Source organism: Oryctolagus cuniculus, chromosome 13, assembly GCF_051225735.1.
Source record: "Oryctolagus cuniculus isolate XC-2025 breed Fujian yellow rabbit chromosome 13, ASM5122573v1, whole genome shotgun sequence".
Taxonomy (NCBI): Eukaryota; Metazoa; Chordata; class Mammalia; order Lagomorpha; family Leporidae; genus Oryctolagus; species Oryctolagus cuniculus.
Window position 1 is genome coordinate 64,552,789 of NC_142879.1, and position 25,265 is coordinate 64,578,053.

A 25,265-nucleotide genomic window follows, 5' to 3' on the forward strand; every position below is an offset into this window, starting at 1 on the left:
TAGGATGGGTTCCTGGCTTCAGCTTGGCTGTTGAGGCCATTTGGGGAGTGAGTCAGCTAATGGAAGGTTTGTCTCTCTGTCTGTTTGTCTGTCTCTCTCACACACACAGGCTCCCCACTCCCTCTTACTTTCTTTCTGTGCCTCTTCCTCTCTCTGTCTCTCTGCCTTTCAAATAAATAAATGAGTCAATGAAGTAATGAGTAAGAGCAAAAATGTTGCATTTTGACAGAATTTTGTTAAGTTCATTTTGTCTTCTGGATAATGAAGATAATTTTTAAAAAAGATTTGTTCATTTGAAAGGCAGAGTTCCAGAGGCAGAGGAGTGGGTAGACAGAAAGAGTGAGCAGTCTTCCATCTGCTGGTTCACTCCCCAAATGGCCGAAAGGCCAAAACCAGGATCCTGGAATTCCACCTGGGTCTCCTATGTGGGTGGCAGGAGCCCAAGCACCTGGGCCATCTGTTGCTGCCTTCCCAGGTTCCCAGGTGCATAACGGGGGAGCTGGATTGGATGTGGAGCAGCCAGGAGTTGAACTGGTGCTCAAGTGGCTTAACCTGTGTGGCCACAGCACTGACCCCAGCAACGAAGATAATGAACCATAGGGTTGTTGTGAGGCTTGGCTGCAATGATAGGAGTATGGTTAGAGTTCTTAGCACAAGCAAGCAATGGATCGATAAATAGTGACACCTGATGTTCCTAAGGACAGCCCCTGAACCCATTTATAAGCTTTTGTTATGTTGAACACCCCAAGTCACCAAACGTTTCTACAAGAGACCAGACAGTAAATCTTTTAGGCTTTTCAGACAATGCCATTTATGTTACAGCTACTCAAATCTGTCCTAGGAGGAGACAGCACACACCAACAATGGTGGACAAATGGGTGTGGCTGTGTGCCAATAAAAGTATGACAACCTGTGGAATTTGACTCACAGGGCATAGTTTCTCAATCCCTGATCTATGATTGAAGGAAGTAGTAACTGTGGTGGAATGAGAAGGCCATGCCAAGATGGCCGCTGGCAAGCAAGCATCAGTTACTCAGGAATGGCTTCGAAACCCTCCTGGCAATGGAGCCTGCCTGGCAATAGGCTGTGATTGGATGGCTTTGGATACTGCTTGGCAACAGGCTGTGATTGGATGGCTTTGGTTACTGCCTGGCAACAGGCTGTGATTGGTTAGGGCAATTGACTGGATTGGCTGCCTTGGCTATTTAAGCTGCTGTACCAACTGAAATAAACGAGTCTGCGGGCTGCTCACCTCTGACCCCACTTTCACCGGACTCCCGGGGTCTGTGTAGTGACTCCGTGCCTCTTGCCCCCACCATGCTCCTTCTCAATCCCTGAACTATGATTGAAGGAAGTAGTAACTTTCAATTAGAGGTTAGAGAAAACAAAGATTTTATTTTTCCTTTTGGAAATGAGAGATCTCTGGATTTTACTTCTTAAAATTTTGTTTGAAAGGAGGGAGAGAGTGAGTGAGAGCAGGAGCTTCCTTCTGCTGATTCACTCTCCAAATGCATGCAACTATCAGGGCTGGGCCAGGCTACAGTCAGGAAGTAGGTACTCCATCCAGGTCTCCCACTTGGGTGACACGAACCCAGCTATATTTGAGCCATCCTCTGCTGCATCTTATAGCTCACATTAGCAGGATGCTGGATCAGAGGCAATGTTGCCAAACTTGCACCAGGCATTGGATATGGAATCCAGGCATCCCAAGCAGTCTTAACTGCTTCACCAAATGACCACCCCAGTGCAAAATTTTAGATCTTCCCCTTAATGCTTTTTAATTTTTTTCTCTCCTGAATGATCAGCCATCATAGTCTCCCTTTTTGTCCCCCCACTGAGATGTATAAAGGCTTCTGGTATCCCTGGGATTCGGTTGAGGTGTTAAGGCAGCCAGAGCTTGCCTGTACACCAACTTGAAACCAATTCAATGAAAGTACACACCGTAAGAATGAAGAAATAATTTCCTATGTTTCTTCTTGTGCTTTTAATGTGGATACTGGAAAGTTTTTAGTTAGAAAGGTGGGTTGTATTATATTGCTCTTGGACGGTGCTGCTTTAGGTGGGATTACGCAGACAGAAATTAGAATCCCATGTAATAGCAAAAAACAATAATGGACAAGGACTAACAGAAATTTCCTTTCTCCTTCAGTGTTCTAGACAAGAAACCCTGGTTTAAAATTATTTTTAAAGGATTTTTATTTTTTTAAAGATTTATTTATTTATTTGAAAGGTGAAGTTGCAGAGAGAGAGAAGTCTTCCATCCACTGGTTCACTCTCCAAATGGTCACAATGGCCAAAGCTGGGCTGATCCAACCAGGAGCCAGGATCTTCTTCCAGGTCTCTCACTTGGGTTCAGGGGCACAAGCACTTGGGCCATCTTCCGCTGCTTTCCCAGGGCATAGCAGAGAGCTGGATCAGAAGTGGAGCAGCTGGGACTAGAACTGGTGCTGATATGGATGCCTACACAGCAAATAGTGGCTTTACCCACTATGCCACAGTCCCAGCCCCTAAAAAATATTTTTATTAAATTTAATTCAATTTATAAATGGATTTAGAGCCAATATTCTTCAACAGTTTTTATCCTAACAAAAATGAAGTGAGGAAGGCAGAGGGAGGGGTGGAGGGAGGTAGAAGAAAGAGTATTCGCTGCCCATTTCATTTGTCTTCAGATATTGCACAAAACCTAACATATCTAGAGTGGTAGGTAGATGTTACTGATGGTCTCAAGTTTATCCCTGTGTTCACTTTCCAGGAAGGGGTTTATGCAGAAAGATAAAGTTCTTGGCAATCCAAATATGCCCTGATCATGTATAGACTCATATTTGGAGGAGAAATTAGTCTTAATATTCTTATTTGGCCTTTTCCTCTACAGGTATTCCAGTAACAGCCCGAACTATCTCATTTTTAGTACCAGAAGTACTGTAAGTGTTGACTTCTTTAAAAAAATTTTTAAGATTTATTTGAAAGGCAGAGTTACAGACAGAAACAGGGGTCCTCCATCTGCTGGTTTGTTCACCAAATGGCTGCAACTACCAGAGCTGGGCTGCTCTGAGTCCAGGAGCTTTTTCCAGGTCTTCCACGAGGGTGTGGGGGCCCAAGCACTTGGGCCACTTTCCATTGCTTTCCCAGGACATTAGCAGGGATCTGGATCAGAGGTGGAGCTACTGGGACATGAACTGGTGCCCATATGGGATGCCAGTGCCATAGGCAGAGGCTTTGAATGCCTGCCCCTTTCTCTTATTTAAGTCAGTCTCATTGCTACATAGGCTATTGTGATTTTCAGTTCTCTGGTGACTAGACATTTTGAGCACTCTTCACATAGTTACACAGGATTCTTCTGTGAATTGCCTGTTTGTAGCCTTTGCCCCTTTTCTATTTAAGTTTCTACCTATTTCTGTTGATGTAGAGAGTGCTGTCTATATTCTACTCCATATGTTAATCAGGTATTGATTTCAAACACTTAACCTTAAACATTATCCATGGATACTAAATAAATTTGGGGGGAAAAAGCTGAATTTTGATGAACCAGTTTCCTCCCCACTTTTACCTTACTTTTGGTGGATCTTATTTAAGAAAAAAATCTTTGCTTACCCGGACTTGCAAATATTTTTCTAATACATTTCCTTATTCATTAGTAGCCTCTCTTTCTTGTGTCTTTATTTTCACTTTCCTACTCATTTAGTTTTCTTCTCTCTGTGTTTCTGTTCCCTATAGATCCTTGAAGTAGAAGGCATCTTTGGCTGATTGGTTTATTTTTAGTTTTTGTTTTTTTAAAGATTTAATTTTTTGAAAGGCAAAATAACAGAGATCTTCCATCTGCTGATTCACTCCCCAAATGGCCACAACAGCCATATCTGGGCCAGGCAGAAGCCAGAAGCCAGGAACTCCAGCCAGGTTTCCCACATGGCTGGAAGGGCTCAAATAATTGGTCTATCTTCTACTGCCTTCTCAGGCAGCATTAGCAGGAAGTTGGATCAGAAGCAGAACAACCGAACTCATACTGGCACTCCAGTATGGAATGCCAATGTCACAAGCCTTGCTTAACCTACTGTACCGCAACATCGGCCCCTCTGTGTTTTTTTTTGTTTTGTTTTGTTTGTTTGTTTGTTTTTGAAAGGTACAGAGAGAAAAATGAGAGAGATCTTCCATCTGCTGGCTCACTCACCAAATACCTGAAAGACTGGGCCAGGCAAAACCCAGGAGTGTGGAACTCAATCCAGGTCTCCCACATAGGTGGCAGAGACCCAAATACTTGAACCATCATTTCCTGCCTCCCAGGGTGCACATTTGCAGGCAGCTGGAATTGGAAGTGAAACCAGGACTTCAATCTAAGCATTCTGATCTGGGACATAGTGTCTTTTTTTTTATGTTGTTACTTTATTTTTTTTTTCTTTTTTTAAACTTTTATTTAATGAATATAAATTTCCAAAGTACAGCTTATGGATTACAAAGGCTCCCCCTCCCCATAACTTCCTCCCACCCACAACCCTCCCCTTTCCCACTCCCTCTCCCCTTCCATTCACATCAAGATTCATTTTCAATTCTCTTTATATACAGAAGATCATAGTGTCTTAGCTGCTGTGCCAAACACCTACCCCTGACTGATTGGTTTTAGAGTTTTTAGGTCCCGGATCCTCCTGTCCTTTCAGATAAAACTGATCCTCTTGTACTTAGCTAAAAGTTGGAAAGTGCATAGTCCCCTGCAGTTAGGGTAGGTCCTTCAGTTTGGCCTGCCATAGCTTTCCTGAATACCTGTGACTAATTGAGAGACCTCTTTTTAGGTTGAACATATTGCTTTCTTTTGCTTCCTTATGCTAATCTCACATGAGTCCAGTAATTTTTGATGATTTATCCCAACTCATTTAAATTTTGTAATTTTGAGGGTTAGCTTCTCACTGAGTTTTTTTATTATGTTGTCTAGAGCATTTTGGTACTATCCTTTTTTTTTTTAGCAAATTCCTATCTTTTCTATCTTTTCTCTTTTTTTATAACTTTTCTTTCACTTTGGTGAATTTTCTTAATTCTTGTCATCTTTCATTGAAACTGAGTTCATTTACTTTCAAATATCTTATTTCTTTTGTGTATATTTAATGCTATAAGTTTCCTTTGATAGATATCTAACATATCACAAGTTTTGATATCAACTGCTTTTATTATTTATAAATATCTTGTGATTTATATTATAATTTCTTCTTCCCTAAATTATTGAGAAATGTGGATTTGCTTGTTTATTTGTTACTTTTTTTTTTTTTAACAGGCAGAGTGGACAGTGAGAGAGAGAGACAGATAGAAAGGTCTTCCTTTGCCGTTGGTTCACCCTCCAATGGCCGCCGCAGCACACCGCGCTGATCTGAAGCCAGGAGCCAGGTGCTTTTCCTGGTCTCCCATGCGGGTGCAGGGCCCAAGCACCTGGGCCATCCTCCACTGCACTCCCGGGCCACAGCAGAGAGCTGGCCTGGAAGAAGGACAACCGGGACAGAATCCGGTGCCCCGACCGGGACTAGAACCCGGTGTGCCGGCACCACAAGGCGGAGGATTAGCCTATTGAGCCACAGCGCCGGCCTTGTTACTTTTTTAAGATTATAGATAGCCAAGCATTTTCTTCTACTTAACTTTATGAGAAATTTTAATTTTGTTTTGCTGATTTCAAAGATCATGGTATATGTGATAATAATTCTTTGAGATTGATTAATATATTTTTGTATATGTAGTCAATTTTGTTAAACGGAAAGAAAGTATATGTTTTATATTGATTAATTTTAATAATGCATGTATTTTAAAATATTTATCATCAACTTTTTAAATTGTATTTTCAAGTCTCTGACTACCTTTACTTTGGGTTTGTCTACAGCTTGAGGAAAATGTGATGAAATCTACCACTACATTTAAGGCTTTAAAAATTTCTCATACTTACTCTGTTATATTTTTCTTTATATGTTTTAAACTTTCACCTTCTGATTAATTGTTCTCATTTTTCTTCTTATACACTGTCATTACTCTTATAATAGCAAACTTATGAAACAACTGGTATTATCATTTACAATTTTAAAACTGAAGTGACATTTATATATGTATTTGTACATACAAATATATACATATGTGTGTGTGTATATATATATATATGATTTTCATGTAATAAATATAAGAAGGTAAAATCGGGTTACAACTCTGGCTTGAAGAAAGGGACCAGTACTGAAGCTAAGACTGACAGTGTAAGAAAGTTAGTCAGTATGCTTCAAGAAGAGAATGAATTTATAAATTAAAAAATGGGAAGACTTATTTATTTATTTGGAAGGCAGAGTTACAGAGAGGGAGAGGGAGAGACAGATCTCCCATCCACTGGTTCACTCCCCAGTTGGCTGCAATGGCTGGAACTGGGCCAGGCCGCAGCCAGGAACCAGGACATTCCTCTTGGTCTCCCACGTGGATGCAGGGGCCCAAGCTCTTGGGCCATCTTCTGCCACTTTCCCAGGAGCATTAGCAGGGAACTGGATAGAAACTGGAGCAGCCAGAACTCGAACAGGTGCCTGTATGGGACGCTGACACTGCAGGTGGAGGCTTTATCTGCTGTACCACAACACCAGCACTGTCGTTCATTTTTTAATCCCAGAACCTACCAAGGTACCAGCCTCCTTCTATATGCTTAATAGATTACTTCAGAAATAAAATTAAATTAAAAACTTGAGTGTTTGGGAGAGACTATTGAGTATTCCATGAAGGTTAGTAGCCTTTTCCTTTATCATATTAGTTTATATAATTTCACAGGAATTGAATTTGTCATTCTTTCTGTAAAAAATAAGGACCCAGAAAATTTAATTATACAACTGAACACTGAGGTGAAAATGTTGAAGCATTTTTTTTTTGTTCAAACTCATTTCCTTTCTCTTTTAGATTAATTTAGAGTATGAAGGAACAGCATTTTCTGAGTGGAGTGTGCCAGAAAGTTGCTCTATCCAAGATAAAAGGTGATATGATATTTTTGCTATACATATTCAGTATATGTTTATTTACACATAAAAATGCATTCATATAGTATAGACAGATATAAGATAATTAGTGTAAATTTCCTTCCATTAAATAGATATGATAAGAAAAAATACTTTGAAACACTATATGAGTATGATATTGCTATATTTTAAAATTTCTCGGGGCCGGTGCCGTAGCACACTAGGTTAATCTTCCGCCTGCGGCGCCAGCATCCCATATGGGCACCGGGTTCTAGTCCCAGTTGTTCCTCTTCCAGTCCAGCTCTCTGCTGTGGCCCAGGAAAGCAGTGGAGGATGGCCCAAGTGCTTGGGCCTCTACACCACATGGGAAACCAGGAAGCGGCACCTGGCTTCTGGCTTCAGATGGGCGTAGCCCCGGCTGTTGCGGCCATTTGAAGGGTGAACCATAAGATGGAAGGCCTTTCTGTCTGTCTCTCACTGTCTGTAACTCTACCTGTTAAACAAATAAATAAAAAATCTTTTTAAAAATTTCTCTAATCAGCATATAGTTGGAGATTCTAGGCTTAAAATAGTGTGTGGAGGGTTTGTTAATCTCATGTGCATCTATCGTTATTTTTTCTTTCCTATTCTTTTAACTACTAGGTCTCCCAGGACAGAATTGCGTTGTTCTTCTCCTGGTTTTCAAGCTATAAAACCAATTGTTACAGGCCCAGTAAGTTGATTTTAATGATAACTTATTACATCTTAAATAATTGTTCCTGTTATTTTATTTTGCATTTATTTTGAAATTTTCAACCAAATTTAACCTGCTTTAAATAGTATTTATTGTAAGTATGAATAAGAACTATTTTATTTGTATATTTATGGATTTGTTTACTTTTTTTTATTTGAAAGGCAAAGAGACAGACAGATCTTCCATCTGCTGGTTCACTCCCCAGATGCCTACACAGCTGGGGCTGAGTAAGACTGAGCCAAGAGCCTGGATGTAGATCCAGATCATCCAAATGAGTAACAGTGACCCAAGTACTTGAAACATCATCTGCTGCCTCCCAGAGCCTGCATTAGCAGGCAGCTGGAATCAGAAGCATAGCCACTGTGCACAGTTAGACGGGTTGATAGGCAGTCAGGTCTGCTCCCTGTCAGAATGAAAAAGGGACAAAATTGCTCTAAGAGTGGGAAAATACTTGCTTCTTCCCAGAGGCTGCCTAAGGCTACGCTTAGTTTTATTATGAAAGCAGACTAGACATAGTTATTAATCCCTGCCTTCTGATACATTGTTTTTCTGGCCTCCTAATAAGTTGTTATTCTGCCCTTCTGATTGGTTAAATCTGTACTCACTTCTCAGAAAGAGGCCAGAGGGAGCCACTTTGTGTATAAAAGAACCAGCACTTGCAAGCTTCTCTGGCAACTCCTCCTGTGGAGACCCCTCCTGACTGCTGCAACAGGAGATTCCTTGCTTTCAGTAAACTGCTTTGCTTACTTTGCTTGTCTGCATGGAAATTCTTCTATGTGAGACAAGAGCCTGCATCGCATGGGCACTCTGATACAGGATGCAGGTGTCTCAAATGGTATCTTAAACACTGTACCGAATGCCTTCCCCATAAAAAGAGCTATTTTAAAGTTAGTATCGGTATATTGTTAATTTTTAGGTATATCATGCTAGAGCTGGCATTGTGGTACAGGAGGTTAAGCTACCACCTGTGACACTGGCATCCCATATGAGCGTAGCTGTGGGTCACAGCTGTTCCACTTTCCATCCAGCTCCCTGCTAATGTGCCCAGGAAAGCAGTTGCTTGGACCCCTGCCGCCCACATGGGAGACCCTAATGGAGTTCCAGGCTCCTGATTGCACACTTATCCAGCCCCAACTATTGGGGCCATTTGGGGAGTGAACCAGCGGTTGGAAGATCTCTCTCCCTTTCTGTGTCCCTCCCTCCCCACCCCTGTGTAACCTTTCAACGAAATAAATAAATCTTTTTTAAAAACTATCTCATGTCAAATAATAAACTGTGATTTTTTTTTACCATTAGTGTTATTAAAAAGGGTGTGAAAGTCCTTAGCCACCACATTAATGATAATAGTACCCTCAGATGAATGGGTTCTTATATCATACATACCTGTGGCAATATTCGGGATTAAAAGCAGTGTCTAGCAGACTTGTTTTTACTTCACTGCATTTTCTTCAGTTCAAGAAAATCTTGGGCCGGCACCACGGCTCACTTGGCTAATCCTCCGCCTGCGGCGCCGGCACCCCAGGTTCTAGTCCCAGTTGGGGCGCCGGATTCTGTCCCGGTTGCTCCTCTTCCAGTCCAGCTCTCTGCTGTGGCCCTGGAAGGCGGTGGAGGATGGCCCAAGTGCTTGGGCCCCTGCACCCACATAGGAGACCAGGAGGAAGCACCTGGCTCCTGGCTTCGGATCAGCATGGTGGCCATTTGGGGAGTGAACCAAAAGAAAAGGAAGACCTTTCTCTCTGTGTCTCTCTCTCTCTCACTATCTAACTCTGCCTGTCAAAAAAAAAAAAAAAAAAAATCTTACAAAAAAAGAAGTGAATGCAACATGTAAAATATTGACTCTTCTTTAGGTTACCAAAAACAGAAAAACAAAGTAAAGCATTTTTAGGTCATTGACACTTTAGTAGTTGGTAATAAAGTCTTGGCTGCATACCTCACAACTGATGCCACCTCCATACAGATGTGTTCAAAGCTATTGCTGTATAGACTGCACATGATGAATCCAGCATTTACTCTGAGACTTATGCCTGATATTAATACGTTTTATTTTTAGGGAACAAGTAGATAGAGTGATATGGGTAAGGCCAGATGAATATGAATTCATTTTTCAATCCTTATAAAGTAAAAGATATTGACAGTTGTCTTTTGTTTTTTATTTGACAGATAGAGATAGACAGTGAGAGAGACAGAGAAAGGTCTTCCTTCTGTTGGTTCACCCCCAAAATGGCCGCTACGGCAAGAGCTATGCCAATCTGAAGCCAGGAGCCAGGTGCTTCCTCCTGATCTCCCATGCAGGTGCAGGGCCCAATGACCTGGGCTGTCCTCCACTGCCTTCCGGGCCACAGCAGAGAGCTGGACTGGAAGAGGGGCAACTGGGACTAGAACCAGGTGCCCATATGGGATGCCGGCACCACGGGCGGAAAATTAACCACGTGAGCCATGTCTCTGGCTCCTACAGTTGTCTTTTTGAGTCTGTATTTACCAGTTTCAAGAACACATTCAGGAAACTTCGTTGTGACATAGTAGGTTAAGCCTCCCCCTGTAGCACCAGCATTCCATATGGATGCCGGTTCTAGTCCTGGCTGCTCCACTTCCAGTCCGGCTTCCTGATAATAGCCTGGGAAAGCAATGGAAATGGCCTAAGTCCTTGGTCCTTGGACCCCTGTACCCACATGGGAGACCCAGAAGAAGCTCCTGGTTCCTGGCTTTGGATCAGACCAGCTCCAGCCATTGTGGCCATTTGGGGAATGAACCAGAGAGGAAGACATTCTCTCTCTCTCTCTCCTCCCCCATCTGTAACTCTGCCTCTATAATAAATAAATAAATCTTAAAACACGCACACACACACACACACACACACAGAGTTCATGAGGAAATAAAGGACTTTTGTTTTTGTTTATGTTGACAGTCTATACTCATGTAAAAATATGTACATATATAAAAATGTGGACATGGGCATATTTGCATATGTAGGAATGTATTCTTCATTTATATACCATGTCATCAGATCCAACAACCAGCTGATGAGGTACATCTGACTATGAAATATAATCAAAACCACTTGGTTATCACACACACACACACACAGTGTTTCCATGCACTGCCTAATGTACTCTGTGGAGCAGAATCACACCCAATTATTTGATAATATATCAGTGAGGAATAAAAATACAATACAAACTGTAAGGATAACAAGCCATTAAAATTTCTTGTAATTTATTGCACACATTAGTAAATTCTTAGTAGTTCAAAAACTGGACTAATATTGTATGTATATTCTAATGTATATTCTAATGTTCATTCTTCTTCCTTTAATTTTAGCTAACTTAATTCCTCTGTGACTTTTATGCCTATACTCATGTTTGTATTTTTTTATCATCATTTCTTTTTAATTTTCTTTTAGGAAGAAGAAGAACGCAATTTGTATGTGGGTGATTCTTATACTTGCTTTTTGTGGTATTTTAGAGTTAGGTAAGTAATGCAAGATTGAATACAAAGTTAATTAATGCTTCTAAAGAGTATTTAGCTTCAACTTTTAATTAATCCAAATAGATTATCTACATAAAGGTTTCCATACAAGCTTTCATTTCCCAGCCAAGATATTCTCAAATATACTGCAATATATCAATAATAATAATTAATATTAATAGCAATATAAACAAATCATCAATATTACTAATTATTAATAAATTAATAGATAATAATTAATGATAATTATTAATATTGGTAATAATTAATATATAGTACTGAACATAGACTAGATAAAGAAATTATGGGACATGTACTCTATAAAATACTATACAGCAGTAAAAAGCAATGAAATTCAGTCATTTACAACAAAATAGAGGAATCTGGAACACATCATGCTGAGTGAAATAAGCCAGTCCCAAAGGGATAGATATCATATGTTCTCACTGATTGATGACAACTGACCGAGCACCAAAAAGGAAACCTGTTGAAGTGAAATGGACACTGTGAGAAACAGTGACTTGATCAGCCCTTGTCCTGACTGTTGATGAACAACTTAATACATTATTCCTTTTAGTATTTTTTTTGTCCTACTTAATACTATTGGTTGAACTCTGTAATTAACACACAATTATTCTTAGGTGTTTAAATTTAACTAAAAAGTGATCTCTGTTAAATATAAGAGTGGGAGGCCAGTGCCACGGCTCACTAGGCTAATCTTCCACCAGCAACCCGGGTTCTAGTCCCGGTCAGGGCGCCGGATTATGTCCCGGTTGCTCCTCTTCCAGTCCAGCTCTCTGTTGTGGCCCGGGAAGGCAGTGGAGAATGGCCCAGGTCCTTGGACCCTGCACCCGCATGGGAGACCAGGAGAAGCACCTGGCTCCTGGTTTCGGATCAGCGCGATGTGCCGTCTGCAGTGCGCCAGCCGCAGTAGCCATTGGGGGGTGAACCAAGGGAAAAGGAAGACCTTTCTCTTCATCTCTCTCTCTCTCACTGTCCACTCTGCCTGTCAAAAAAAAATATAAGAGTGGGAATAAGAGAGGGAGGAGATATACAATTTGGGACATGCTCAATCTGACTTGCCCCAAACGGTAGAGTTAGAAACATGCCAGGGGAATCCAATTCAATCCCATCAAGGAGGCATGTACCAATGGCATCTCACTAGTCCAAGTGATCAATTTCAGTTCACAGTTGATCATAATGATAAGTCTAAGAGTCAAAGAGATCACATAAACAAGACTAGTGTCTGCAAATACTATGTGATAGAATTAAGGAGAGAACGATCCAACATGGGAAGTAGGATACACAGCAGAGTCATAGAATTACAGATGTCTCAAATAGCACTCTGGCCTCAGAATCAGCCCTTAAGGCATTTGGATATGGCTGAAGAGCCCATGAGAGTATTTTAGGCATGGAAAGCCAAGACACTCTGGGGGAAAAAAAAAAAAAAAACACCTAAATGAAAGATCTCTGTGAGTGAGATCCCAGTGGAAAGAACAGGGCCATTGAAGAAGGAGATACCTTTCTCTGAAGGGAGGAGAGAACTTACACTTTGACTATGACCCTGTCAGAATAAGATTGAAGTTGGCGAACTCAAAAGGCTTCCATAGCCTTGGCAACTCATGACAAGAGCCTAGGGAGATTACTGACGCCATAAACAAGAGTGTCAAATTGTTAAGTCAACAACAGGAGTCACTGTGTACTTATTTCTCGTGTGGGATCTGTCCTTAATGTGTTGTCCAGTGTGAAGTAATGCTATAACTAGTACTGAAACAGTATTTTACACTTTGTGTTTCTGTGTGGGTGCAAACTGATGAAATCTACTTAATATATACTGAATCGATCTTCTGTATATAAAGAGAACTGAAAATGAATCTTGATGTGAATGGAATGGGAGAGGGAGCAGGAGATGGGAGGGGTGCGAGTGGGAGGGAAATTATGGGGGGGGGAATCCAATGTGATCCATAAAATGTACTTTTGAAATTTATATTTACTAAATAAAAAAAAGGAGAGAACGAGCCAACATGGGAAGTGGGATACACAGCAGACTCACAGAATGGCAGATGCCCTAAACAGAACTCTGGCCTCAAAATTAACCCTTAAGGCATTCAGATCTGGCTGAAGAGTCCATGAGAGTATGTTAGGCATGGAAAGCTAAGACACTGGCAAAAAAGAAAAAAAAAAAAAAACTAAATGAAAGATCTCTGCGAATGAGATCCCAGTGGAAAGAACAGGCCATCAAAGAAGGAGATACCTTTCTCTGAAGGGAGGAGAGAACTTCCACTTTGACTATGACCTTGTCTAAATAAGATCAGAGTTGGCAAACTCAAAAGGCTTCCATAGCTTTGGCACTCATGACAAGAGCCTCGGGTAATTACTGACGCCATAAACAAGAGTGTCAAATTGTTAAGTCAACAACAGGAGTCACTGTGCACTTACTCCTATTAGGATCTCTGTTCTTAATGTGTTGTTCAATGTGAATGCTATAACTAATACTCGAACAGTATTTTACACTTTGTGTTTTGGTGTGGGTGCAAACTGTTGAAATCTCTACTTAATATATACTAAATTGATCTTCTGCATATAAAGATAATTGAAAATGAATCTTGATGTGAATGGAATGGGAGAGGGAGCAGGAGATGGGAGGGTTGCGGGTGGGAGGGAAGTTATGGGGGGGAAGCCATTATAATCCATAAACTGTACTTTGGAAATTTATATTTATTAAATAAAAGTTAAAAAAGGTAATACTGAACAACAAATAATAATAATAGCAACCACTATTTGTACACATATTATGTCTATATATTCATATTATATATATATGTTGTCTTTCTCAATTTTTATGATAACCAGATACGTATTAAATTATTTTAGAGAAAAAGAAAGTAAGCTTGCATGGGTTAAATCATTTGGATAAATATACAAAGCCGCTACAAGATAGCATTGGAATTGAACTCTGGCTTTTCGGACAGTGGAGCTCTTCCACTTCCATTATATGCGTTCCTAAGCAACGCTTCCTCTTGCCTCCCTCTTCAAACCTACTTTAACGTGAGAACTAATGAATATAAATAAGAAGAGAAAACAAATGCAAGAATCCATAATCAACTGCATAGTAAAAGTATTCAGTAAGTTTAAAAAGTGTGAGTGACTCAGAAAATGCTTTAATATCATAGTCCAGGCAATATTCCAAGCACTGTGTAGGATATAAAGAAATGTATTATGACTGGAATGTATCTATTTCTTTTTATCTACTTAATGTTCATACTCTTGCGAGGACCATTCCTCCCTATTCTATGATAGCATTTCTAATTACATGTGACTTGTCTGGTACTAACTCCGCAAACCCGCACTTCACTGGCTGCAGTTATTAGTTGAAGATTGGCACATGACCCAGGCAGAACCAACCAGAATACTCAGGTTTTCAGTAAAGAGTGATTGTTCCTGAGAGCTTCATTGTCCAGGTCCACATGGACCCTTAAAGTCAGAGGATTCTGCAGTTTATATGAAAGTTTTGGACTGTAAATCCTCGGCCAGACTGTAAGTCCTGATAATGCTCCAGCAAGCATCACCAGAAGCACCACGGGGCCATTCTTCTCTAACATACTGCCACACCTTCCCAGACTCTCACTGCGGAGCGAGGGTTGACTCTACTACTCGTGGAACTGGCAGATTTCACTTATTGTTGATAGTTTCAGTGGTGCATGCCGGAGACCAGCTCCAGCCAGTTCAGGGGCCCCGAGGTGTGAGAGGTGTCGGTGCTCGAAGAAATGAGAGATACTCACAGCAAGGCTGACGGCATGGCTCTGGCTTTTGAGCACCAGATTTTATTTTTATGTTATAAGCCACACAATGATTTTTTCTTCTTACAATGAAAAGCCTGTTGTCTATTTTTCCTAATTACAATTTTTTTGATTTTCAAGGGCATACTCAGAGCATAGGTTACAATCACAGACAGGTGCAAGATAACAGGCTGCCCACACAAGCCAAGGCCTCGAGCGCTGCTGAACTTTGCAGAAATTGGCTACATAGGCTAGAATAGTACCTTCCTAATCTAATCTTTACTAGAAGCCCAAAGTTCAAAGCAGACCCTTTTTAAAATGTATCCCCTCTTTGCAATTTTTCTGTAATTTTTAAATTTCTTTATTGCACTTATTTAAAGGTTTACCCAGGGCCGGCGCTGTGGCTCAATAGGCTAATCCTCCGCCTTGCAGTGCTGGCACACCGGGTTCTAGTCCTGGTTGGGGCGCTGGATTCTGTCCCGGTTGCCCCTCTTCCAGGCCAGCTCTCTGCTGTGGCCCGGGAGTGCAGTGGAGGATGGCCCAAGTGCTTGGGCCCTACACCCCATGGGAGACCACCCGGCTCCTGGCTTCGGATCAGCATGATGCGCCGGCCGCTGCGTGCCGGCTACGGTGGCCATTGGAGGGAGAACCAATGGCAAAAGGAAGACCTTTCTCTCTGTCTCTGTCTCTCTCTCACTGTCCACTCTGCCTGTCAAAAAAAAAAAAAAAAAAAAAGACACCCTAACCATTGTAGTATTTGTAGCATATAGTGAATTAAAGCTTTATTAGCATCTATCTTTATTCTAGTGGGAAGTATATACCAGAGAGCCTGTTGCCTTTTAATTCTTTTCTACAAACAGCTCAACCTTGCATAAGGCATTAACCCTTTCTTCTACACTAACATTCTGCTTGATTACAATTCTACAAGGCAATGGACATTTTGGAGGTTATGAGACTCATTGCTCTTCTATAAAATTAGGAATACAGGAATCATTAGCAGGACCACCAGGAAGCTCCAGCTTGTAGTTCCCATCAAACCTAAAACCACCAAGAGGACCGCAGCTGTCCTTCTCATGCCTTGCTGAGACAGACCTCTGTTGTGACCTTGTCAGCCAGCTGAAGTTGCCTTGGCCTCGTCAGGTGCAAATCACCAATATTCCATATATGAGTTCTGAACCAGTTAAGAAATAGACGAAAGTATCTCTTGAAATCAGGTATTGTGATGCCTCTAGCTTTGTTTATGTTGTATAAGATTGCGTTAGCTATTTGAGGTCTCTTGTGTTTCCATATGAGTTTTAGCATCATTTTTTCTAGATCTGCAAAGTATGCTGTTAGTATTTTGATTGGGATTACATTGAATCTGTAAATTGCTTGGGTAGTATAGACATTTTGATGATGTTGATTCTTCCAATCCATGAACATGTAAGATTTTTCCATTTTTTAGTGTTGTCTTCTATTTCTTTCTTTAGTGTTTTGTAATTTTCATCATAGAGATATTTGACATCCTTGATTAAATTTATTCCAAGGTATTTAATTCTTTTTGGAGCTATTGTTAATGGGGCAGATCTTAAAAGTTATTTCTTGGGGGCCAGGCACTGCGGCGCAGCGGGTTAACACCCTGGCCTGAAGTGCTGGCATCCCATCTGGGCGCTGGTTCGAGACCCGGCTGTGAGTCTCTTTTTAAAAAAAAGTTATTTCTCAGCCATGACATTGTCTATATATACAAAGGCTATTGATTTTTCCATGTTGTGTTTATATCCTGCCACTTTACCAAACTCTTATGAGTTCCAATAGTCTCCTCAGTGGAGTCTTTTGGTCTCCTATATATAGAATCCTGTCATTTGCAAATAGAGGTAATTTGACTTCTTCCTTCCCAATTTGTATCCTTTTGATTTCTTTTTCCTTTCCTAATGGCTCTGGCTAAAATTTCCAGGACTATATTAAGTACTAATGGTGAGAGTGGGCATATTTGTCTGGTTCTAGCTCTCTGTGGGAATGCTTCCAACTTTCCCCACTCAACAGGGCTCTGGCCGTGGGCTTGTCATAAATTGCCTTGATTGTGGTGAGAAATGTTCCTTTTATCCTCAATTTGCTTAAAGTTTACTTTTTTAAAATTTTTTTATTTGACAGAGTTAGATAGTGAGAGAGCAAGCAGAAAGATCTTCCTTCCATTGGTTCACCTCCCAAATGGCCACTACGGCCAGAAATACGCGGACCTGAAGCCAGGAGCCAGGTGCTTCTTCCTGGTCTCCCATGTAGGTACAAGGACCCAAGCGCTTGGGCCATCCTCCACTGGCCACAGCAGAGAGCTGGACTGGAAGAGGAGCAACCAGAACTAAAACCCAGTGCCCATATGGGATGCTGGTGCTGCAGGCGGAAGATTAACCAAGTGAGCCACTGCACCAACCCCTGCTTAAGGTTTTCATCATAAAAGGTTGTTGTATTTATTTATTTATTTATTTGACAGGCAGAGTGGACAGTGAGAGAGAGAGACAGAGAGAAAGGTCTTCCTTTGCCATTGGTTCACCCTCCAGTGGCCGCCGCGGCTGGCGCGCTGCGGCCGGCGCACTGCGATGATCCGATGCCAGGAGCCAGGAGCCAGGTGCTTTTCCTGGTCTCCCATGGGGTACAGGGCCCAAGCACCTGGGCCATCCTCCACTGCACTCCCTGGCCACAGCAGAGAGCTGGCCTGGAAGAGGGGCAACCGGGACAGAATCTGGCGCCCCAACCGGGACTAGAACCCAGTGTGCCGGCGCCGCTAGGCGGAGGATTAGCCTAGTGAGCCGCGGCGCCGGCCGGTTGTTGTATTTTTTTTTAAGATTTATTCATTTATTTGAAAGTCAGAGTTACACAGAGAGAGAAGAGGAAGAGAGAGAAGGGTCTTCCATCCAGTGGTTCCCTCCCCAATTGGCCACAATGGCCAAAGCTGTGCTGATCGGAAGCCAGGAGCTTCTTCCAGGTTTCTCACATGGGTGCAGGGGCCCAGGACTTGTGACATCTTCTACTGCTTTCCCAGGCCATAGCAGAGAGCTGGATTGGAAGTGGAGCAGCTGGGTCTCTTTTTTAAATTTATTTATTTTTTATTTTTTGGACAGGCAGAGTTAGACAGTAAGAGAGAGAGAGACAGAGAGAAAGGTCTTCCTTTTTCCATTGGTTCACCCCCTAAGTGACCAACCAGAATATCACTGCACCGATCCGAAGCCAGGAGCCAGGTGCTTCCTCCTGGTCTCCCATGTGGGTGCAGGGCCCAAGGACCTGGGCCATCCTCCACTACACTCCCAGGCCACAGCAGAGAGCTGGCCTGGAAGAGGAGCAACCGGGACAGAACCAGCGCCCCAACTGGGACTAGAACCCAGGGTGCTGGCACCGCAGGCTGAGGATTAGCCTAGTGAGCCACGGTGGCAGCTGGGTCTCAAACTGGTGCCCATATGGGATGCCGGCACTTCAGGCCAAGGCATTAACCCATTGTACCACAGCGTCAGCCCCAGGTTATTGTATTTTATCAAATGCTTTCTCTGCTTGATATGACCATATGGTTTTTGTTCTTCAGTTTGTTATGTGATGTATCATATTGATTGATTTGAAAAAATTTTTTTAAGTTTTTAAGCATTTTTATTCAGTAAGAGAAATGCATAGGTTGGGTCCATACAAGTTGCCACGTGGAGCAAGCATGCAGGCAGGAAAGCAGAGGCCATAAGGCCTCACACCCAGAAGCGCAGTGCAATAAGTGGGCAACAAGAGTGTGCAACAAGGTTTGCAAATGTTGAACCATCCCTGCATACCTGAGATAAATCCCACTTGGTCCTGGTGAATGATCTTTCTGTTGTGTTTTTGGATTCTATTGGCTAGGATTTTGTTGAGGATTTTTGTGTCTATGTTCATGAGGGATATTGGTCTGTAGTTCTCCTTCTCTGTTGTATCTTTTGCTGGTTTAAGAATTAGAGTGATGCAGGCTTCATATAAGGAATTTGGGAGTATTCCTTCCCTTTCAGTTTTTTTGAATAGCTTGAGAAGAATTGGAATTAGTTCTTCTTTAAATGTCAGGTAGAATTCAGCAGTGAAGCCAACCGGTCCTGGGCTTTTCTTTGTTGGGAGGGTCTTTCTTACTGATTCAATTTTCATCTTGGTTATAGATCTATTTAGGTTTTCTATGTCTTCATGACTCAATTTTGGTAGATTGTATGTTTCTAGGAATCTATACATTTTGACTTGGTTTCCCAGTTTTTTGGCATACAGCTCTTTGTAATAATTCCTGATTATTCTTTTTATTTCTGTGGTATCTGTTGTTATATTTCCTTTTTCTGTTTTTTAGAAGATTTATTTATTTATTTGAAAGGCACCATTAGAAAAAGGCAGAAGCAGAGGCAAACAGAGAGAGAGAGAGAGATAGAGAGAGAGAGGTCTTCCATCTTCTGGTTCACTCCCTAAATGGCCACACAGCTGGAGTTGACTCAATCTGAAGCCAGGAGCCAGGAGCTTCTTCCAGTTCTACCACGCAGGTGCAGGGAACCAAGGACTTGGGCCATCGTCTACTGCTTTCCCAATCCATAGCAGAGAGCTGGATCAGGAGTGTAGCAGCTGGGATTAGAACTGGCACCTATATGGGATGCCAGCACTGAAGGCAGAGTCTTTACCCACTGTACCACAGTGCCAGACCCTGTATTTCCTTTTTAATCTCTTATTTTTTTGATTTGGGTTTTCTCCCTCCTTTTTTGGTTAGTCGGACCAGTGATGTATCAATTTTGTTTATTTTTTTCAAAAATAAAAACAGATCTTCATTCACTGATTTTTTGTATTATATTTGTTTCAATTTTGTTTATTCTCTAATTTTAATTATTTCTTTTTCCTGCTAATCATGGGTTTGATTTGTTGTTGTTTTTCTAGGTCCTTGAGATGCATTGATAGCTCATTTGTTTGGTACCTTTCCAATTTCTTGATGTAGGCATCAATAGCTATAAACTTCCCTATTAACACTGCTTTTATTATATCCCATAAGTTTGATATGATGTATTGTCATCTTCATTTGTTTGCAGGAATTTTTTTATTTCTCTTTTGATTTCTTCAGTGACTTACTGTTCATTCAGGAGCTTGTTGTTCAGTCTCCATGTGTTTGCATATGATCTGGAAAATCTTGAGTTGCTGATTTCCGGTTTCATTCCATTGTGGTCAGAGAAGATGCATGATATGGTTTCAAATTTTTTGAATTTTCTGAGACTTTATTGCCTAGCATGTGGTCAGTCCTAGAGAAAGTTCCATGCACTGATAAGAAGAATGTTTATTCTGCAACTATGGGGTGGAAAGTTCTGTAGATATCAGTTAGGTCCATTTGCTCTATCGTTATTGATTAGCTTTGTTGTTTCTTTGTTCATTTTCTGCCTAGCTGATCTGTCCATTGATGAAAGTGGAGTGTTGAAGTCCCCCATTACTATTGTATCTTATCAAAACAGCTTGGTACTGGCACAAAAGCAGACTTGTAGATCAATTAGAACAGAACAGAAACTCCAGAAATCAACCTGTGCATCTGCAACCAATTTATCTTTGACAAAGGAGCTAAAATCAATCTTTGGAGTAAGGAAAGTCTCTTTAGCAAATGGTGCTGTGGAAACTGGCTCTCTACATGCAGAAGTGTGAAACACGACCCCTACCTTATACCTTACACAAGAACCCACTCGAAATGGATCAAACACTGAAATCTATAATCCGATCCCATCAAATTATTAAAGAACACTGGAGAAATTCTGCAAGACATTGGCATAGTCAGACTTCTTGGAAAAGGCCCCAAAAGCACAGACAATCAAAGACAACATTGATAAATGGAAATATATAGAACTAAGAAGCTTCTGCATTGCAAAAGAAACACTCAGCAAAGTAAAGAGGCAACTGACAAGAGTGGAAGAAAATATTTACAAACTACGCAATTGATTAAGAGTTAACATCCAGAATCTATAAAGAGATCAAGAAATTCTGCATCCACATAGCAAACAATCCAGTTAAAAAATGGGCAAAGGACTTGAAGAGGGATTCTTCAAGAGAGGAAATTCATATGGCCAGCAGACACTTGAGAAAATGCTCAGGATCACTAGCCATCAGGGAAATGAAAAAAGAAAAAGAAGAAAAAAAACACGGTGAGGTTTCACCTCACTCCAGTTAGAATGGCTCACAAAAATCAACGAACAGCAAATGCTGGTGAGGATGTAGGGGAAAAGGTACCCTGGACTGCTGTTGGTGGGAATCTAAACTGGTACAGCCACAGTGGAAGGAAGTATGGAGATACCTTAGAAATCTGAATATGGACCTGCCATATGATCCAGCCATCCCACTCCTGGGAATTTACCCAAACCCAAGTTAATCAGTGTATGAAAGAGTTATTTATACCCCCATGTTCATTGCAACACAATTTACAATAGCTAAGATATGGAATCAACCTAGATGTCCATCAGCTGTTGACTGGATAAAGAAATTATGGAATACACACACAGACACAGACACACACACACACACACACACACACTATGGAGTACTACTCAGCTGTAAAAAAAGAAATCTTGTCTTTTGCAACAAGATAAATGCAACTGGAAACCATTAAACTTAGTGAAGTAAACCAATCCCCAAAAGACATATATGTTTTCCCTGATCCAATGTGACTTGAAATGTAATGTATGGTAGTGAAATAGACAATTTTGAGATTTGATTTTTGTTTACAGCCCTTGTCTGTTGAGGAACAGTGTCTTTTTTCTTTTTATTGTTGTTTTTTTCTTTCTTCATACTATTTGTTGAACTCTTTTACTTAATGTAGAATTAACTATATAGTCATTAAGTAAACTGAAAATAGATCTTTGTAAAAATGAGGAGTGGGATATGAGAGGAAGAGGAAGGTTTGGAGCATGTGCAGGAGGGGAGGGTAACAGGGGAGTGTCACTCTGTTCCTGAATCCATATATATGAAATACATGAAGCTTGTGTAACTTAAATAAAAAATTTTTAAAAAGAAATAGACAAGAGCAAATTTAGGGATACAAATTTCTCGTAGAGATGAGTTGGCAAATAGGACCTACCTTTGTAACCAGATGGGCTACATTTTACTTCCCTCACAGAGAGAACTTGGGAAATACCAGAGAGGAGAATTTGTTGCAATGGACTGAAAATTTTTGTCCACCCAGTTCATATGCTCAAATCTAATCTTCCATGTGAAAATATTTACAGGTAGGGACTTTAGGAGATAATTAGGTCATGAAGGTAAAGCCTTTGTGAATGGGATTAGTGCTCTTATAAAAGAGACCCCATATTTTTTCTGTACATGCTGTAAAAATACCTTTTGTATATGTCATTAACATTTTCAAAGTCTATCACCTGTAAAAATATCATTTATAGAATAATAGTGAAATCAATACCTATGTATCCATCACTCAAATCAAGAAATAGAACATTACTGGAAACAGAATATTTTTTATGCTCCTTCTTATCACATCCTTTTCATCCTGCAGGAGTTAATCACTAACCTGAATATTGTACAATGAATAATTCCTTGCTTTACTTTTTTTTTTTTAAAAAAAAGGTTACTTATTTGAGAGGCAGAGAGAGAGAAAGAATGAAAGAGAGATAAAGGTAGAGATACAGATACAGATAGCTGCCATACACTGGTTCAATCCCCAAATTCCTGCAATGCTGGAGGCTAGGGCTAGGCCAAGGACCCAAGCCAGGAGCTGGAAACTCAGTTCAGATCTCCAACATTGGTGACAGGAACCCAATCACTTCAACCATCACAGCTGCCTTCCCAGGGTCTGCATTATCAGGAAGCTGGAGGCAAGAACCAGAACCAGAAATAGAAACTAGACACCCTGATTTGGAGTTTGGAAGTGCCAACCCCCTATCTTAGCCACTTGGATAAATGCCTGCCCTTTAACTGATTGTAATAAATTGTTTCATTTTGTTGGTTCTTAAAAATTACTTGAATTGAATCATTAAACATTTTTCTGTGGCTTGCTTCCTTCTCTAAAGATTATGATTTGGAGACATTCCTATTTAAACAAGAATCTTCAGTTCTTTCATTGTGAATTCTCTTCAGTATTTTCAGTATTTCACTGTATGACTACATTGTTCATTCTTCTGCTGATCGCTTCTCGGCCTTTTGGCTAAGATCAAGTGCATTCTTCTGCTGACAGACTTATTTGTAGTTACAAATGATACTATGAACAATTTGAAACATATGTCATAAAAACTTGCTACTCAAAGTCTTGTCTAGGCCCTGGCACCCATGAAGGAGACCCAGAAGAAGCTCCTGGCTCCTGGCTTTGGACAGGCCTAGGCTTGGCTGTTGTGGCCATTTGGGTAGTGAACCAGTGGATAGAAGATTTTTCTCCCCTCCCACCACCTCCCTCCTTTCCTTTTCCCTCCCTCCCTCTCTCTCTCCAACTTTGACTTTCAAATAAATCTTTGAAAAAAACATAGTCTGAGGATCAGCAGCACTGGCATTGCCTGGAAGATTGTTAGAAGTGTAGACTGGCTGGTGCCGTGGCTCAATAGGCTAATCCTCTGCCTGTGGCGCCGGCATACCACGCCGGATTCTGTCCCGGTTGCCCCTCTTCCAGGCCAGCTCTCTGCTGTGGCCAGGGAGTGCAGTGGAGGATGGCCCAGGTCCTTGGGCCCTGCACCCCATGGGAGACCAGGAGAAGCACCTGGCTCCTGACTTCAGATCAGCATGATGTGCCGGCCACAGCGCCGCCGCAGCGGCCATTGGAGGGTGAACCAACGGCAAAAGGAAGACCTTTCTCTCTGTCTCTCTCCCACTGTCCACTGTGCCTGTCAAAAAAAAAAAAAAAAAGTGTAGACTATCAGGCCTCATTCCACACCTACTGGATTATTATCTGCATATTTTTAATTTGAGACTTTTTTTTCCCCAAAGAAACCTTTTGTTTAAGGAATACAAACTTCATGCATTTTGTAAGTACTGCTTTAGGAATATAGTGATTCTTCTCTCCATACCCACCCTCCCAACCCTCCTCCTCTTCCCTCTCCCATTCTCCACTAAGATCCATTTTCAATTAACTTTATACACAGAAGGCAAACTCTGTATTAAGTAAAGAGTTCATCAATTTGTATATGCACACACACAAATAATGTTCCTCAACAGTCAAGACAAGGGCTGTTCAAAGTCGTTATACTTCAAAGTTAATTTCATTTCTTTTTCTTTTTTTAGAAACTTAATTAGTATTAAAGAAACACCCAAGAATGATACATCTTTTGTGAGCACTCAGACGTAACTATAACTTATGAGACATAAGAATATCCTCCACTTAATACATTAAAAGAAAATTAGTGCTTGAGGACAAGTGTTATCATTAATTAAGGAAGCACCAAGAAATCAAACAATGGAGTTGGACACTTAGGCATAATTAAAACTTATGAGACATAGGAATATCCTCTGCTTAATACATGAAAATGAAATAAATCTTTGATAACAAATTTTACTGTTAATTTTCATAATACAGCTCTTTGAGGACAGAGGTGCTGCATGGAAAGTTAGTGCACAGTGACTCCTGTTGTCAATTAACACTATTAAGTATGACATCAGGGGCTGGCACTGTGGCACAGCAGGTTAAAGCCCCAGCCTGCAGCATCGGCATCCCATATGGGCATTGGTTGGCATCCCGGCTGCTCCTCTTCAGATCCAGCTCTCTGCTGTGGCCTAGGAAAGCGGTGAAGGATGGCCCAAGTTCTTGGGCCCCTGCACCCATGTAGGAGACTTAGAAGAAGCTCTTGGCTCCTGGCTTCAGATCAGTGCAGCTCCAGCCATTGCGGCCATCTGGGGAGTGAACCAGTGGGTGGAAGACCACTCTCTCTCTCTCTCTGCCTCTCCTTCTCTCTTGTGTGGGACTCTGACTTTCCAAATAAATAAATCTTTTTTTTTTTTAAATATGACATCAGGGGGCCGGCGCCATGGCTCATGAGGTTAATCCACCTGTGGTGCCGGCATCCCATGTGGGCGCCGGTTCTAGTCCCAGTTGCTCCTCTTCCAGTCCAGCTCTCTGCTGTGGCCTGGGAAAGTAGTACAAGATGGCCCAAGTGCTTGGACCCTTGCACCCACATGGGAGACCAGGAAGAAGCACCTGGTTCCTGGCTTCGGATCTGCCGCTCCAGCTGTTGTGGCCATTTGTGGAGTGAATCAACAGAAGGAAGACCTTTCTCTCTGTCTCTCCCTCTCACTGTCTGTAATTATACCTGTCAAATAAATAAATAAAATCTTTAAAAATATGACATCTGCAACTACCCAAGGCTCTTGACATGAGGTGCCTAGGCTATGGAAGCCTTTTGAATTCACAAACTTCGTCAGTATTTAGACAAG

General features: G+C 41.3%; 1 protein-coding gene across 1 annotated transcript in view; it reads left to right on the forward strand.

The window, feature by feature from the left end:
• Positions 1-25,265, forward strand: part of CATSPERE (catsper channel auxiliary subunit epsilon) — a 175,277-nt gene that overhangs the window by 1,466 nt on the left and 148,546 nt on the right. Inside the window, exons 2-5 of the mRNA XM_089311658.1 lie at positions 2,873-2,921; positions 6,892-6,965; positions 7,590-7,659; positions 11,081-11,148. Of these exons, the coding sequence (XP_089167784.1) occupies positions 2,873-2,921; positions 6,892-6,965; positions 7,590-7,659; positions 11,081-11,148 (261 nt within the window). The remainder of the gene's footprint in view (positions 1-2,872; positions 2,922-6,891; positions 6,966-7,589; positions 7,660-11,080; positions 11,149-25,265) is intronic.